At 40.2% G+C, this 17,199-nt stretch overlaps 1 protein-coding gene across 4 annotated transcripts in view; it reads right to left on the reverse strand.

Annotated features, from left to right (window-relative positions):
- Positions 1-17,199, reverse strand: part of pip5k1ca (phosphatidylinositol-4-phosphate 5-kinase, type I, gamma a) — a 57,468-nt gene that overhangs the window by 10,453 nt on the left and 29,816 nt on the right. For all 4 annotated transcript variants that reach the window (XM_023262544.3, XM_023262543.3, XM_055018107.1 and 1 more), the window contains exons 7-16: positions 12,904-13,203; positions 11,998-12,206; positions 10,239-10,322; positions 9,899-9,947; positions 7,221-7,305; positions 6,287-6,448; positions 5,736-5,877; positions 4,300-4,332; positions 3,939-4,058; positions 107-371 (exon numbers count right to left, since the gene is read on the reverse strand). In XM_023262544.3, the coding sequence (XP_023118312.1) occupies positions 107-371; positions 3,939-4,058; positions 4,300-4,332; positions 5,736-5,877; positions 6,287-6,448; positions 7,221-7,305; positions 9,899-9,947; positions 10,239-10,322; positions 11,998-12,206; positions 12,904-13,203 (1,449 nt within the window). The remainder of the gene's footprint in view (positions 1-106; positions 372-3,938; positions 4,059-4,299; positions 4,333-5,735; positions 5,878-6,286; positions 6,449-7,220; positions 7,306-9,898; positions 9,948-10,238; positions 10,323-11,997; positions 12,207-12,903; positions 13,204-17,199) is intronic.

Here is a 17,199-nt window from a genome sequence, read left to right on the forward strand (position 1 = left end):
AAACTGAAAAAAACAGAGGTGATGAACGCTGCTGTTTTATGTGAAGTCGCTGTTTGTTGTGGGGAAGTGTCTGAGGATGTTTTTACCAAACGAGGCTTTTACTTACAAAGTAGATATCTGTGATTGGCACGTCATCCTCGTCATCGACTGAAGCCTGACTGGTGCACCCTGAGCCGGACACCTGGCTGGCCCTGTCGGCTTCCACCACCACCTTGGGACTTGACGGGGCTTCCTCGGCCGGCCCGGGTGAGGAGGGAGCAGCTGGGGCTGACGAGGAGGAGGATGAGGCCGCTTCGGGTGCTGATGAAGAGCTGGAAGGTGCTGCTGCAGCGGCGTCTGGAGCCTCTGCACCGGCGGCTTCCTCGACCTCACTGTGGAAAGGCAGATGAGGGATTGTTAGAGAATCTGGTTTAAAACTGGTAAAGTACAATGAATTAGCGAGTAACAGTTCATTTTATCAACGTATCCATGGATGTACAGACAACTGTCATTAGATCAGCTGTCTAAGCAAGAAAATTCAAAAATACGATGCTGTTTTGGCGAGTTTTGGAGAGACTGAACTTAAAAATATGAGCATTGTGTTTGTGTGTTTATACTTGACAGAGTTAAGACTAAGAAGTAGAATGAAGTTTGCAGTGATCAGACAATAATGGTACATGTTACAGGGGCGTTTTTGGACAGAGTGACACCACTTTCTAGCTCTGCTCATATGGATTCTGTTCCTGGTCTTTATTTTAGAACAACAATAGTGAATATGAAGTTTTTCAGGAGTTTCAAGAGGTGCGAAGTCATGCTGAAGCAGCCAACTTCACATCTTGTTTCTCGAAACATAAGGTGGAGACACCAGAATGCAATACACAACTGCTTACAGAGACAGGGAAGTGTGGAAGTGACGGATCCTGTGGACATGTACAATACAGGTGAAAGTGGTCTAATTGCCTCTGTGAGTTCTGAACTACAGGAACTGCTGCTCTAACTGTTCATCATGTTGGAGGCCAAATCAGCTGTCAAACTACAATAACTGGTCTGCTGTGTTCCTGCCCTGGCCCTTTCACTTCAGCTCAGCTCACACATGTATCCTTGGAGTTTAAGGACAAAAGAAACAACCTGTCCACACACCCACCTACACACAGACACACAGCAGTTACTGACGTTAAGAGCCTTTAATTGGGTCACTTGCCATAAGCCACTTCCCTGCAGCAGGGCAGACGCATGGGACCGAGCTATTAGAGAAAACTGGCTCCGACTGAAATTCAGCAGCTGTGTGTGTGTGTGTGGGTGTTTGTGTGTGTGTGTGTGTGTGTGTGTGTGTTTGTGTGTGTGTGTGTGTGTGTGTGTGTGTGTGTGTTTGTGTGTGTGTGTGTGTGTGTGTCTGTGTGTGTGGGTGTGTGTGTGTGTGTGTGTGTGTGTGTGTGTGTGTGTGTGTGTGTGTGTGTGTGTGTGTGTGTTTGTGGTTTAGCTGCTTAAGCTCAAAGATTTGCCAGCTGGCTGTCCACTGCCACAATCCTTTATTGTTCCTGGCCAGATCATCAACTATTAGGAAGGATTTAGACGCAGCCACATTGCTTTCTCAGCCTCTGCGATTGAGCTTAGTTCCAGCAGAGGAAAAACCCAGCAGTTAGCCACTGAAGCAAAAAAAAGCAGACTTGGCATCTCAAACAGAGAACTGATTGGCTGCGTAAATGAGAGGGGACAGGATGGTGGTTGTCATGCAGGAAGATCCTCATTTCACCTCATTTCATCTCACCCAGTCTCTCTCCGTTGTTGTATTTCATTTACACCTTCTCTTTTCAGTCTCCTAATATGCCTTCACAAATAATTTTCTCTATTTGTCTTTTTGTATTCTTCTTTCTCAATCAATCATTCTATTCCATTTTCTACACTTCAGCTATGTCTTCTCACTTACATCTAATCAGTTTCCACAGCTGCAGGTGAGTTAGAGGCAGCTCAACTGAGTTGTTCAGATGTTTTAATTTAGTCATAGTGTCTTAGCTGCTCTTGCTGCCCCTTCGCTGCTTCCTGCCAGCTCCTGCCAGGCCCTCAGGCCATATGTCTCGCCACTGCCTTCTCAGCATCAAACCCAATTATTCACTTGGTTTCCCTCGGCTACCACACCCCAGTCCTCACCACCCTAACCTCGCAAATCTGAGCCCCAGTTCCACGTTTACATCTGCTTTGTTGGGGTCTGTTAAGAGTTTAGTTTGTTTCGCTGGAGTTTTATTGATCCAATGAATCTAAAGTGTCTCTATGCAGTTTAACTTTCAAGTAAAACTAAAATGACAAACTAATGCATTTAACTAAAATCTGGGTTGTGAACTGTCAGGTCATCTGGGCTTTATGGGAGCAGCCCGAGGCCTGCAGGCTTCCTGGCCCACTGCCCTACTTCCACTGGCTGGTTCCCCCATGTCACGGCTTCTTTGGCCCAGTATCGGTCTCACAGTGCCGTCTCATAAAGAAAAAAACACAACACACAGACGAATTTACATGCATGTGCACACTTTCTCATAACCTAATTACTGTAGAGAGGTCTGCAGCATTTATTTTGTCCATAATAGAGGACCCCCGAGCCCAATAAAATAGGTTAAGCTACTTTCATTGTTATCTGTGTGTCGTGTCAGAAGCTGGGTGTGTGTGTGTATGTGTGTGTTTGTTAATCTAACAGCTGGCTGAGCCCAGGTGAGACACCAGTAGCAGGTTATTTATAGTGCAACATCAAACTGAATCATATACTGGAGATGATTGGGGTCATGGAGGACTCGTTACAGCTCTAAAGCTTATCTGTCCTGTATCGGGGTCACATGTATAAAACAACGACCTCTTTCTTTTATTGTTGACGGTGAAAAGGACACAGGGCGGTTTGTGTGTGTCATTTTTACTGTTTATGGTCTGTTTGTTGTAAGACATTCAAAATTAAGAATGTATTTGAGGCAAATATGGAAACATGTTGTGAGACAGACAAAGAGAGGAATCATTTATATCTAATATGTGTCTTTTATTCATGTTAGACATGTATATTCTGACAGTATGTAAAATAAACATAATGTTGGTTGGTTTTCAGGTCAGGACCTCCCAAAAGGTGATGTGGACAGATGAGGTTGACTAAAGGTGAAATAAAATAAAATGAATGGTTGGCACAGTGTTTTTTCTTATTAAATACTGAATACTTCACCTTGTATTTCTGAAGATTTACCACATTTTAGCAATAAAACCAAAACATCTAGAGTGCAAAAAAAAAAAGATGTAAACTAGTCTATTGCCAAGGCACAGGGATCTGGACGTACCATTTTTCTATTGGCCAGCAACTCCTGTGGTTGCAAACAGAACGCTGACTGTATAGAAGTTTATGAAAAATGACCCCACTTTTCAAATATTTCATTATCTTGGTGAACATTTTCTTAATTAGTTTATAGTCTCAATTGCAAGTATTATGTCTATTTTGTAAATTATGGTTATATGTAGCTTAAAACAGTCAATAAAGCAGGGCATATTTTAACGTCTGTGACTGATTAGAGCCATAGGTATGTCCGTATTCAAAAAACCAAGATGGTTACAGTCTAAGAGCTAAACTGAATTCTTCAAAATGGTAGTAAAACAACCAGTGGGTGACCTCACTGTGGCTACATTTATCTTTTATTATTCAGTCTATGATCTAGATTTCACTGATGATAAGACTTCTCACAGCTGATTCATCAACAGTGAATTAAATATTTAAATCCATGGTGTCATGGTTTATGTTCAGGGTATTTCATCCAGCATTGTGTGGTTACATGGTTGTGTTTCTGATGCGTGGTTCATGTAAACAAACTGACAATGAGTGCATTCATCTCCCGGAGTACATGACTTGTTTTGATGAACGGCAGTATTTGGGAGTGACTACGACTTTAGGAAACTGCCTAACTCGTTTCTACACACAGTGAGTCATTGTGTGGGTGGAGTACCTAGTTTCAGGTGAAGGCTGTGGAACAGAGATGGTGGGTTCGCTGTCGTGTCTCTTCAGTTCCACCTCCACCGTGATGGTCTGCTGGTCCTCCTCACGCACACGAAGCTCCTCCTGGGTCCTAAACAACCACACGCAAAACAACACGGGCAAAAAGGAAATGAAACACTGAAACACACACACAGCCACATCTTAGCAACAAGGAGGAATGAGGCTACTCATAAAACACACTGACCAACAGCCTGACCTCACATTTTCTCTGCTACCCACCCACCACACCCACACATGTTTAATGCTGTGAAAACATAGAGCTAGCGAGCGTCAGAACCAGCTGTTTTACAAACATTTATGATTCCACTCACCGTCCGTCGTGGCTGAGCGACTGGGTGTGTCTCCTGGAGACAGAGGAAACACTGTCAGTACAAGCTGTGAACGAGGACTGAAGCAGCAACTAACAGGAAACAAATGTGGGTCCTTGAATGTGAACATTAGTGACTACTGACACCACAGTGTAAAGCTGAATTTGTGAATTAATATCTAAATAATATAAATTCACAATAAAACAAAACAGAATTCAGTTTCACCAAAGAATAAAGTAGACTGACAGCAGAAACTGGAAGCTTTATTTCACCCTGATGTTGCGTCAATATGTTGCATTTCATACTAAAACACTTTCCTGGCTCAGAATGGGCCTTTGTTGTCCACTAAACACACAACAGTAAGAATAATTTAGTTTATACTATTTGCAATGTTTACACTGTTCATGCAGTTTATACTATTCATACTATTTACACATTTTAAAGTACCTGTAAATTTAGATGATCTATATTGTATCTACAGCTATGTTCATATACTTGGTGTGTTCATAGCACTCTTACCATACTGTTCATTCTGATTATACTGTAACATACTGAGTATAATGCACTGCTGGTCAGATGCTAAACTGCATTTTGTTGTCTTCATATTTGTCCTCTGAGCATTGGCGATAAGGTTGAAACTAATCATTGGTCCAATGAGTCAGTGATATCATTCTGACCGAAATTTATGTATTTTTCTATTATTTCAGGCCATTTAATAAACCAAAATGTGCATTATGCTTAAGTAAAAGAAGCCTCAGTTAGTAAAACTTTGATAAACTCAATCGTTATCATTTTGGCTAGTTATTATTCCTTTGTTTTTGGCTAAAGCCTGTTTGGAAGGTGCAAAAAAATCCTCTATACAAGAAAAACCTTAGGGCTGCTCTGGGGGTTCAGGCATATGGGTTCTGTAAAGCATCTTGAGACAATTTGACTGTAATTGGCGCTATATAAATAAAACTGAATTGAATTGGAAAAACAATAAGTAAGCAGTGAATTACAGAGTCATTTGCCATATTTGGGAAACTTTCTGAAATGAACCTAAAATGCTTGTCTGGTCGGAGATTGTTCTCATTCTAAAAAGCTTTTCTAAAAAGAAAATGTTTACTGAGAGTACAGTACTATATAGGATTGTAGCAGCAATAATGTATCTAAAGTCACACTTGTTCACAATTAAGTAAATGTTCAAGTGAAATAAAATTGTAGCGTCAAAATCTTAGTAAAATTCAAATAAAAAATGAATGTGTTAAATTTTTCTATTACCATTTTGCTTTTATACCACTAAGACATTTTGCGGGATTCTGCTACATTCATACAAGACTAAGGTGCAAAAAAATCAAGATTTTCTGTATGAATAAAATCTATAAACTCTTTCAGATAACGTGGTAGTGAATAGTTTGATTCCCCGTGATTGTGTGAAATAAATGTGCAGGTGTGGGTACCTGTAGCGGGGGTGCTCAGCTGTGTCGGAGGGAGATCTCTCAGGGATGGACAGGGAGGTGGTGGAGGAGAGTGTGGTGGCGATGGACGCTGTGGTGGCCTCCTCAAACGATGGAGGAGTGCATGGAAGAAGATCTGGCCGCCCTGGCAGGAGGAGATGGATGCATGTACAGAGATTTATTACTTATAGCAGACAGAGCTGGGGCATGTTAGCTTTCTGTTTTTGTTTTCTTTGGCATTTATTTCACTTCTTCTCACAGGCTGTTCTGCTTTTGTTTCCCATGGCTACAGCTATGAACCAGTGGGCTGCCAATGATTATCTTTTACAAAAGGAGGCTATAACCTATAACCTTCTTTATTCCTTGTTCGTCTGCCCTGAAGGACGTTTCACTGTGATGTGCTGTGAGACCAGAACAGCAGCTCAGAGCTCAGAAAAAACAAGATCCTATCTTCTTACGGGCAAAATCATCAAATCATGGCTCTTGTTCCTATCTGATCTGCCCGCCGCCTATCTGTCTGACTACTTTCATGTGATTGCATAGGATGTATTCACCCTCGTCCTCCAGTGTTGGGAAGCTGCGAGCTCCTCTCAGGTCGTAGATGTTCTCGTCTCTCTCGCAGGGCAGCTGGCTGGCTGACCAGGCAGCACCAGGACCGCCACACTTTGGCACCGTCAGAGACACTCGACCCTTCTTGGATGGAGAGGACTTCAGGGCTGAGGGACAAAGCACAGTAATGCATTAAATAACAGCGAGAACACACGTGTGACATGTGTAAGAAATAAAGATTCAGCCAACTTTTAAATAATTAAACTTTATCTTTTCTAATAACTCATTCTTTAGATGATGTTTGATGAAATCTCTCAGAATTGTGTTGTTCCTTTGTTCACTTTAATTTTCTGTCTAAGAATGCTGCTTTGGTTTTTGGTTACCAACTCATTCATTCTCTTGTTTGAGTAGAAGACAGATTTACAGCACTGACGATATATTTCCAAGCTTGCTGTCATAAAAAAAAGAAAAAAAAAAGATTTTAGCGGGTCAGTTCCCCCAAATCGAAACAAATCTCAATGCCAGACTAAAGACAGAAACTGTATCTATGCAGGAAATTAGTTCAACTTAACAAATGTCAGTGTATTTCTGGATAGTACCATGCTTCACTGACTCCAAACTGAATTTAAACTTTAAATTGAAGCACAAATTGATATTTATTTTCAAAATCTCACATTTATACTCCCGTGTCCTTGTCTGAAAATCCTCAAAAATACTGTAACGTAACACTGCACAAGGCTCAAACTGATGTTTTTCCCCCTCCGATGACATTAAGCAGCACCTAATAAGGCTTTTAGCTACTGTATCTGATTTTCCTGTCAAGGCTTGGCAGTAAAAGCAGCAGAAGCCTGGCATCTGACATTTCCGTCTGTGGCTCTTCCCACACAGCTCGTTCTGTCTGACTATGTAAGGCAGTGTCTCCACGTAAATTGAACTCACAGGAGCTCTTCTTGAAAACCGTGCTGCTCATGAACTTGAAGAACCTGTCGGCGTAGAATCCTGGCCGGTGGACCGATACGGTGTCCTGAGGGAGACACAGAGAGATTAATGAGACAAATGGTGCACGAGTAAAATGATCAAACTGGTGCTTACATTAGATTAAAACCGTCTACGAGCCCTTTTAGCGTCCCACTTCTGTAATTCTTTTCTCTGGGTCAAATCAGCAACACATACAAACGCAGCAGCAGACACACGGAAACACAGTCAGACGAGGCTACAGACATGTCCCTTCATTATTTATGTTTCAGCAGACTGAGATAACACCACCAGCAGACTGACAGATGACACTTGGTGATTGGTTTATAGTGACAGGAGGATGGAGGAGACTGAGGAAGTGAAGAGACAGCATCCAGCATCTCAGTTATTAGATTTTTTTTTGCCTCAGCATCACCGTTTGCTCGATGTGAGTAACAACTCTGAACGCATCCAGCAGCTGTGTGTAACATGGGGAGAGTGTGGAGTAACCATTACTGTCAGCAACGGTGACGCACGGGCGGCTGCTTGATCTCCCACACATATCTTGCGCATGAGAGTGTTTCAGAGTGGGAGAGTGGCGTGAGTAAGGAGCGAGGGGGAGAGATTGATAGGGCCGATTCTATCTTGAGAGCAGACCTGTGATGATGCACAGCGTAAAATCCTGAGTGGATGGCGAGATGGGAGGCGTTTCAGAGCCTGGGGATCTGCAGGTGATCGAGGAGGAATACTGAGGCTACATCCACACTAATATGCTGTCATTTCAAAACGAATAACCTCTGCTATGTTTATGCCAAGCACCTGCACTGCTCTGGCGTTTTTAGGAGTCCTAAAATGGGGACTTTTGGAAGGATTGCTGACCCCGTTTTGAAACTCCAGGGTAACTTTGTTGTCTGGACAGGCAGAAAATTTCATTTTCAAGTACAATATTTCACTTTTATGTACAACATTGTCAGCATAATGTGCAATATTTCATTTTAATCTTATTTTTCAGGTGCAATATTTCATTATCATGTGTGATATTACCTCCGTATTATGGCCAGCAGTACTTTTCACTGTCCTATTCTAGCCTTACTTTAGCTCTTTTATTTCAGTAATGAATCATACTTATATCTTATTGCTTTTCTACTTTTCAGGCCCTAAACTTATGTCTTTTTGTTGCTGTTTTTTTTTTTGTGAGGTACAAGAATGTCTTTAAGGACTAATAAAGCTTCATCTTCAACCAAGACTTTAAAAAAAATGTAAAAATTAATCATACAGACACTCATGTTTGCTGGGTCTGAACTGTCTTTCCTTGATTTGTCACAATTATATCACGTGACTATTTTCTAGGAGAAAACAGCCGCCTTGACTACAAGCGGTTAATTCAACATGGATAACAGATTAGAGGTGTTGTTGATCTTGTTGTTTGCAGCAGCTGTTATATAGTTCTTCATGTTTACAACAGTGTACATGAATGTTCATGTGTTGTGTGTTCTCATTTTGGGCAGATATTCTTTCTAAAATGGATCTAAAATGCTTGTGTAGACAGATTGATTTGACTTTAAAATGCTATTTTAAAAGGGAAGTGCATTATTGCATACTGTTCTGTATAACAGTATATCTGAAATAAAATATCCAGTTACACTGAATATTCATGTAAAATAAAACTGTAATGTCAATATGTTGCTATTTCTCAAAGTAAATACAAAGAAAAGGATGAATGTGTTAGACTTTTCTATTATAATTCTGCTTTTATGCCGCAAGGCATTCTGGGATACTTTGAAAGATTCTGCTACATTTATGCATTTAGGATTGTGATCCTAAATGCATAAATGAACCCAAGACTATCTATTTTTGTGGTGTAAATCAGTCTAAGTCCTTAAGTGATTTTCCGTATCCCACTTCCAGTAAAAGCTGACCTGACAAAACATAATATAAAATACTGTGTAGGAGCTGAGAGTCTTAGAAATACTGGACTTGTTTCTTTATGGACATTATACATTATTTCAATTGATGCAGTCATGATTTGCTGATACTAAATTAAGGCCCACATACTTTCAAAATGAACAAAGGGGACATTTGTTTATTGTAAATCAAAGTGTAAATCTTTCTTTAAAATTAGAAAATAATTACAATATATAACTGACTCAAGATAAAGTGTGTCTCTTTTTCAAAAAAAAGCTTGTTAAATTGATTAATTTTGAGTAAAGCTCTGTAATGGCTAATCTTCACAACAATGGCAGAAAATAATGAGGATTAACTGTTATGGAGTACACAACAATAATAAAATATTACCTCTAAAAAACTGTTTGTGATACGCATATAATTAACACTTGAGTAATTCAAAGCTCTTCCTAAAGCAGGATTTTAATAAGCTTAAATACAAAACCACACACACGGATATAAATGTGCATAAACAGACCAACTTGTTTAGTATATATTTACAAGTTTATCTGTGTGGGTGGAAAAAGAACAAGAGGGACAGAAGATGGACAGATGAGGTGAGATATGAGCTGACAGAGAGACTCTCCTTAAAGTCAATAAAACTTCTCAGTCACGAGTCAGAGAACAAATTCAGGGCTACAGTTCATCATATGTCGTCTATTTTAAATTGTTCTTGCATCTGAATGCTATGTCTCATGTGAAGCGCAATAAAAACTCACTCCGTCATGAACTAAAGCCTTCCACGTGTGCTCCAGTTTCTTGATTAGCCTGCAGAAACAAAGAGAAGCACAGTTTAAGTAATGTAAAACATGTCAAGTACAGTATATCAAGGTTGTGAATATGCAATATGTCTGCAGGATGACAGCCGTAAATGTGCTGTTGGAAGAGATTAAACTGATCCAGTATATGTGCACAAACAGTCTGCTTGCTGCAGCAGGAAGGTACAATATGTACACATATTTAATTCACTTGTATTTGAAGTCAGAATCATAAGAGTCAGATCTACAGCCGAGGACCTGAAGTCACTATAATTCATCAAATGATTTATGTGATGATCACCTGTAGGACTGCAAGATGTCGATGATCCCGATGTAGAGGAGGAGTCTTTCCCCTTTTCCATTAACAGCTGGAATACCGCCCATCCTGGAAGGAGAAGGGAAGTCAAGCTGAAATAAAATGTTTGACATTCACACTAAAAACTGTCCAGTGAAGAGAACAGGTCTTGACATTGATTATACAGCAGCTGCAGAAGGTGTAATCTGACATTTAAACATTACTTTGAACCACAAGCTACCCCACTTAGTCTGACACATTTACTCAAGAGTGCCTTGACTTTTAGCAGTTCTCTCTGTTGTTTTAAATGACTGGAGATGTAATGGGGATGTTACTATCTGCTCTGTTTCCTCTCTGCCTTCTAAAAAGATCTTTCTCCACTACCTCTGACAACTTATTGTCTCGCTTCCTGCAGAGCTCAACTCTTGGTCCAATTCTTTTGTCACTTCAAGTGTTCACCTTCGACCAAATAATCCATTATCCCATAACCACACAGTGTTTCGATGAAGCTGCTGATACTCGCCGCTCCTCTTTCTTCTAAGCTGACTACAGAAAATTGATGCAATTTGATTTTGTTCTCCAACTCCGATGATGTTTCTACAAGCAATCTGACCTGGTTGTAAAAGCAGGACGTTCTTGTTCCTCTTTCAACTGAAATCTATACAGAGATTTCGTGTTTGCTTGAGTAGTCAGTCTTGCTCATCCTACTTCCTTACACCTGCGGCAGTCAATGTTTTAACTGTTTTAATTTTACAGGTTAGCAGGTTTTGGTCTCTCGCCACTCTGCTGAACTTTTAATCTGCACTCAAAGCAAGCACAGCCAGAGCTCTGGCACAAAAATACTGACCGCTTTGCAGGGTGGATCTTAAGTTTGTCTCGAGGGTTACTTGAAAGGGGAGAAACCTGATTCAGTGTCACCTTTAAAATTTTCACTGACCTTAAGTTTTAGAAGTTTGTTTATATGCAACAATTTTACAGTAACATTTGTGTTTGTATTAGAGTCAAGCGGTTATTGGTTTGGCCAATCATTGGATCCAATATCCATCAATTTTCTAAAGATTAGCATTGATACTAAAACAATTACAGATAAAATAGCTAAACAAATGTGATACTTTGACTCTGATGTGTCTAAATGTGTCTAAAATGTAAATAAACGAAAAAGGCATTTCAATGAAGTTTTGTGCTGGAGTTTGTATTACGCAGTTTTTTTTAAATTTACTGCATTTTTTTTAAACTTTACTGCAAATAGAAGAATATCAGTTCTAAGTTTTGGGTATGAATCTCCTCGATTATTAATAATTGATATCAGTATCACCCTTGAAAGAACTCTAGCAACATTATCCTAAAAATGGTTGCTGTAAACACTGTAAACAAGTTAAAACTGAATTCAATTATCATTATTAAAATGAAAAAACATGCTAATTGTTTAAATTTAACATGCTGTATGAGAAAAACGGATTATGTTGCAAAAAAAAAACGGCTTCAGTTGAAGCACTGAATGGTTTTGATTTTCAGTTGAAGGACTTAAAATGTCACAGGAAATCATTACATGAGTCAAAGAGCTCACAACAGATTTTCAATGGAGTAACAACATAAAGCAGATAAATACATGCCAAAAAATAAGAGGCAATTATTATTTTATTCTTCATTTTGCTTGTTTCTATTAATGCAAGTTTGAGACATGCACTCTTCATGCATTTTGAAGTGTCACATTTGTCACTGTGCTGTTTAGCCAAAGGCCTCTTGTCTCTCTGGCTGAACTCACGTGTCGTCAGTGTCGATGGAGCCTCCACAGGCTGCTCCTCCCTGGATGGACTCCATGGCTGTGGAGTACAGAGCTTTCTGCTGAGCCACGGGCCTCTTCTCGTCGCTGTCGCCCTGGGATCCCTCCATCTGCCTCTCCCTCTCCGCTTGGTCCATGTTGTGGACCCCGAGCAGCAAGCTGTAGTCCATGATCTTAAAGCTTTCCAGCACCTGAGCACAGGACGCATGCAGACGGATGTAAGTGTGCAGTGATTGACAGACATGTGATGTATATAAATATGGACGAAAGCGTGGAGAATGGAGATACAGGGATGCACATGGATGCACACATTAATAAACAATGTATATAGCAGCCAGTGTGTGCTGGTACGCTCTTCCAAGCACTTAAAATGTAAACGTGAGGCGGTGATTTACAAGACAAGAGCAGGCCTGCTACCAGACCAGACACCCTGATAAACCTCTTGCTCGTAACAAACTCTAGTTTATAGTGAGGGATCCTGGGAATGCCAAACACTCTCATAAATACTTTCCTTCCCTCCCACCTCTGTTCATCTACTCTCTCATCCACGATCCTCTTTTATTGATCAGGACACATACTCTGGTTTTTCCAACCCTATTCCATTTCCTTTTGAAGGATTATTATCGTTCTCCCTTTGGGATGCTTCATTATTTCATCATTTCATCCTTGCTTCTAATCCTTCCCTCTAACCATTGCTGCATAGGATCCCTCCTCTCTCTGGAAACTCTTTACTAGAGTGCTGTATGGATCCTCCTCTCCCACCAGTAAGCCACCCTTCACCATCTCCCCTTAAGCTTGTCCTTTCTCCCCGGTTCCTGTATCAACAGAAAACAGAAGTGGGGCGAGTGAAGAATCTTTAAGTAGCAGCTGTGCAATCGTCTTTCTCACCAGGCAATCTCTCTGTAGAGTCTTGACCAGAGCGTTGTAAGTGTCCTGGTCCAGCATCAGTCCATCCTGAATGTCCTGCATGAAGTCCAGGTCTTTGAAGGTGGGTCTGGCTTTCTCCCTCTCCTTCTTGGATGCTCGCCTCTTGTAGGTGGATCCCTTCAGGTCGTATTTGAGGTGCATGCGAACCACGCGAGGCAGGACGTTGTTCATCACCACCACGCGGATGTTCTTCCCGCCCGACTGGACACAGTAGAGGCCGAAAAACTTGGGCAGCAAAGTGCGAGGGTTCTGATTCAAGTTCTGGAGAAGAAAAGAAAGGAGAAGGAGAAATTACTTTTGAGATTGTTTTAGCAGCTTTGGTCTGATGCAATGTTGAGGCAGGACTTCACATTGATTTGAGGGATTTAACCGAAGTTTATGGTGGGAGAGAAAAGGCTGGACTTTAATAAATGATATCTGTTTTGGTGTAAATAAAGCATTAACTGGAACACAACATAATAACACAAAGGAGCATTTTTTCCTTTTCAAGGGACCTTCAAGGGATAAAAGTGTTGATCATAAAGGAATGTATTAATGATAAACAGGAGGGAATGTTAGAAGGTTTTTTATATTATCATTAATGATAATATAAAAAAATCTTGTAACAGTAGGTTTAGTGAAAAGTCTGAGTTTGTTAACCCTGAAATGAGGTAAACTCAGGGTTTTCTGTTTGACAAAGGGAAGTAGTTCAAACTAGAGACAGAGGGGTAACTCTAGCCTGTTTCAGAAAGAGAGATAAGTAAAGCTTTTGGTTAGTTACTGTAGTAACGGAGTCTATGAATGTAACCTGGCCGGGACCAGGTTTATCTCAGTAAACCTTGAGTTCCTCTCCGTCTCTGGCCTTTTTCAGCCACATATGTTATTTGATTTTGTCATTCATTCAGTCAGCAGGTGAGTTTTTGTGAAGCCTAGTTCTGCTGTGTGTCAAAATGTCATGTGCTTTGATTAATGTGGCAGTGGATGAAGGAGCAGCATTACTGTGCACAGAATTAAATATTTTTGGGAGATTGTTATCAGACTGTGCATAGATGTTGTTGCATTTCTGGATAGTTGTCTTTTAGAGTGGTACCGTTTTACATCACAGTTCATAATCTACATCCACAACCTAATCTGTCCTTACATTTGTGACATTACCAAGTGCAGTTATGGTGTGACATCCCAGCAGATATTGTGTGTTGCACTGTGGTTCTTTGCAAATGGAAGTGTTTCCATATAATGCCTGAGGTGCAGAGCGCTTCAGTAAGGCAACTGTGTGTAGGAGAGGCAGGAAAGTGTGCTTGGCCTTGAAAGGGTTTTTACTCATCTTTGCGGTTTTCCCTGGACATAAACCTGTCAGAGCCATCAAGGAGTTTCACAGGATTGCAGATCAATGATGTAGAGATCTGTTAAATTAATGTTACATTATGTTCTGTTAATGACATCATGTTGCAATGTCAGATTGGGCTTAGTAATTTTAATGTCTTTTAGGATTTCTCAGTGTGATTGGCTGCATAGATGGCACACACATCCCCATCACAGTTGCCTCACATACTGAAGCTGATTATGTGAGCAGGAAGTGCATTCACAGCATAAATGTGCAGGTAGGCTGCAGGTAGATTGAGTACAGTTTCAAAATGTTAAAGGCTGCATTGTAGTTCAACATGTGTTATTCTCTGCACTGTCAAGATCATATGTGGTGCTGCATATATTATTTCTAGTGTGGAGGTCAAGTGGTGTGGTTTTGTTCATGGCTTGAGGATTTGTGATGAGTTTAACCTGAGCAACAGACTGCAATGTGATAAGCAGTGTAAAGATTTTAACAATATAATTGACTTGTCTACCTCCTTCAATATATTCTAATGTATCCAGTGTACATTACAGGAGAGTTTGATGGCCTTCTGCTGGGTGATAGAGGTTACCATGTCAAGCCAGAGTGATGATCTTCTAAGTTGACCCTCAAAAGAACTTCAACCAGGCTCATTGTAGGACAAGAGCACAGGTGTAGATGATCCTAGGTTTGGTGAAAGCTCATTTATAGTGTCTATGTCACCTCAGGGTCACTGTTGAGAGGGTCTCTGATATTCTTGTGGTCTGTGTTGTTTTTCCTTGTGTTGCTGCAAGTAGAGGAGAGCAACACCTTGCTGTTTAATTTGAAGATGTAGGTGATGACCCTTTTCTTTACTTCATACAAATGAATGAGCTAGTTTAGTTTGTTTTTCAATAGTTTACATAAGTCAGTGATTCTCAAATTTTCTGTCAGGCCCCCCTTCAGAGGACAAAAAACTTTCGTGCCCCCCCAATAACTTCATGCGTGTATATATATATATATATATATATATATATATATATATATATATATATATATATATACACACACCGTGAAAACATGAATATGCAGGGCTGTGTTATTTTATCTGATTCCATTTTGTTGTTTTTCACAGTAAAGATCAGTGGTGTCAAACTCATTTTAGTCCAAGGACCACATAAACCCCAATCTGATCTCCAGTGGGCCCCGAGAGTAAAATCACAGCATAATAACCTATAAATAACCAAAACTCCAACTTTTCCCCTTTGATTTAGTTAAAAAAAAAGTACATTCTGAAAATGTTCACATTTAATGAACTATCTTTTTACAAAATATTATGAATCTGAAATTTCTTAAGGAAAACAAGTTCAATTTCAACAGTAGCCTATTATGCCTCAGTTCATCATTTACACATGCATTGTAACTGCCAGATAACAGTTTATCTACAAAAACACAAAACATTCAGTCACAGGTATCTGGAACTGAACAATCTAGTATTTTACTTCATGATCAGAACAACTTGTCAAGTTCTAGAAATTATTTTAAATTTACAGTTTTACAAATTTACAATTTACAGTTAATGTTGTTGTGATTTTTACTTTTTTTTTTTTTGTCTGCATTTGTTCTCATTGTTTAACTCCACAAGACAAAAACGATAAGCTAGTATCACCACACAGAAATTAAGGGTAACATTTTTTTCGGCCATTTGGATTACAAACATGGATGAACATTTTTAGCTGCACTTTACAATGACATCTTTATGTTCTCACATGATTCTGCCTTGCCTCAATAGAGAACTCTTCTATTACTAATCTGTGCTGAATATTTCAATAATCAATCCAAATAAATAAAGGTTGATTGGGCTGCATGCTCAATGAAAAAGTTATTTAGATATTTTTGATTCTTTAATTTAAAAGAAAAAACAAACATTTGAAATAATGGAAATAATTACCTAGTTGCAGAACTACATCAGTCAAAAAAAAGTAAGATTCTCTTTTTGTCTTAATAATTTATAAATTACAATAACGACAAGCGAGTAGCAGCAATTTGCATTTTGGGGGCTTTTCCAAATGATATAACAAATTAAGCACCGGCAAGCATTATGAAAGCACTTTAATACATGCATCTTTATGTTGTTAGATGATATTACCTTGCCTCTATTTAAAACTCTCCTCTCTATCACCAATCTGTGGTGAATATTTCAGTAGTCAATCCAAACAAATGAGGTTAGTCGGTCTGGGAGCTCAGAGAAAAACCTGCTTTGACCTTGGGACCTTGACCAGCTCAGTCCCATTAGAGAGATGTGAGCAGAGACAGAAAAGAGAGAGGGAGCGCTGGTCCATATAGCGGTAAAGCACTGCATTCAGGAATAGAAACTGCTACAAAGAGGAGGAAGAAAGAAGACAGAGGAGAGATGAAGGATGAAGACGGACTGCATGGCTAGAAAAGCTCAGCACTTGGTGAATGACCTTCAGGAGAGAGAAAACCGGTGGAGAGAACAGCAAAACAATAAGAGAGAGAGAGGAAACATGTAGAGAAAGATCACCCTCCGCCCTCAGCCACATACGACCCTTCTGTCAATGTTAGGAGGGCAGAACAGCCAACAACACAGACACGTGAGCGAGAGAAGGATGGAGAACAAGCATGAGCAAGAAAGGAAGGCAGGAAGGAAGGAGGGAGGATGGATTATAACTGGAGGACGGAGTGTGAGATAAAGGGGAAATAAATTACTCTGAGAGAGTCATAGCGGCGGGGAGAGTGATAAGACGTTAAAACGTGAGCGAGGATGGAAAGACGGGGCATATAATGGAAGGGCAAAAAACACAGAAGGGAGAGCAGTGGCAGCATGGAGGTGGTTACATCACTGTGATCTGCATGCTGCCCAGAGCCAGACTCCTCAGCCGGCCCACAACCATCAGCCAGTCAGCTGTGGAAGACATGTGGAGCTCCACCAATGGCTGCCTACATGCCGT

Source organism: Amphiprion ocellaris, chromosome 2 (assembly GCF_022539595.1).
Source record: "Amphiprion ocellaris isolate individual 3 ecotype Okinawa chromosome 2, ASM2253959v1, whole genome shotgun sequence".
NCBI classification, from domain to species: Eukaryota; Metazoa; Chordata; class Actinopteri; family Pomacentridae; genus Amphiprion; species Amphiprion ocellaris.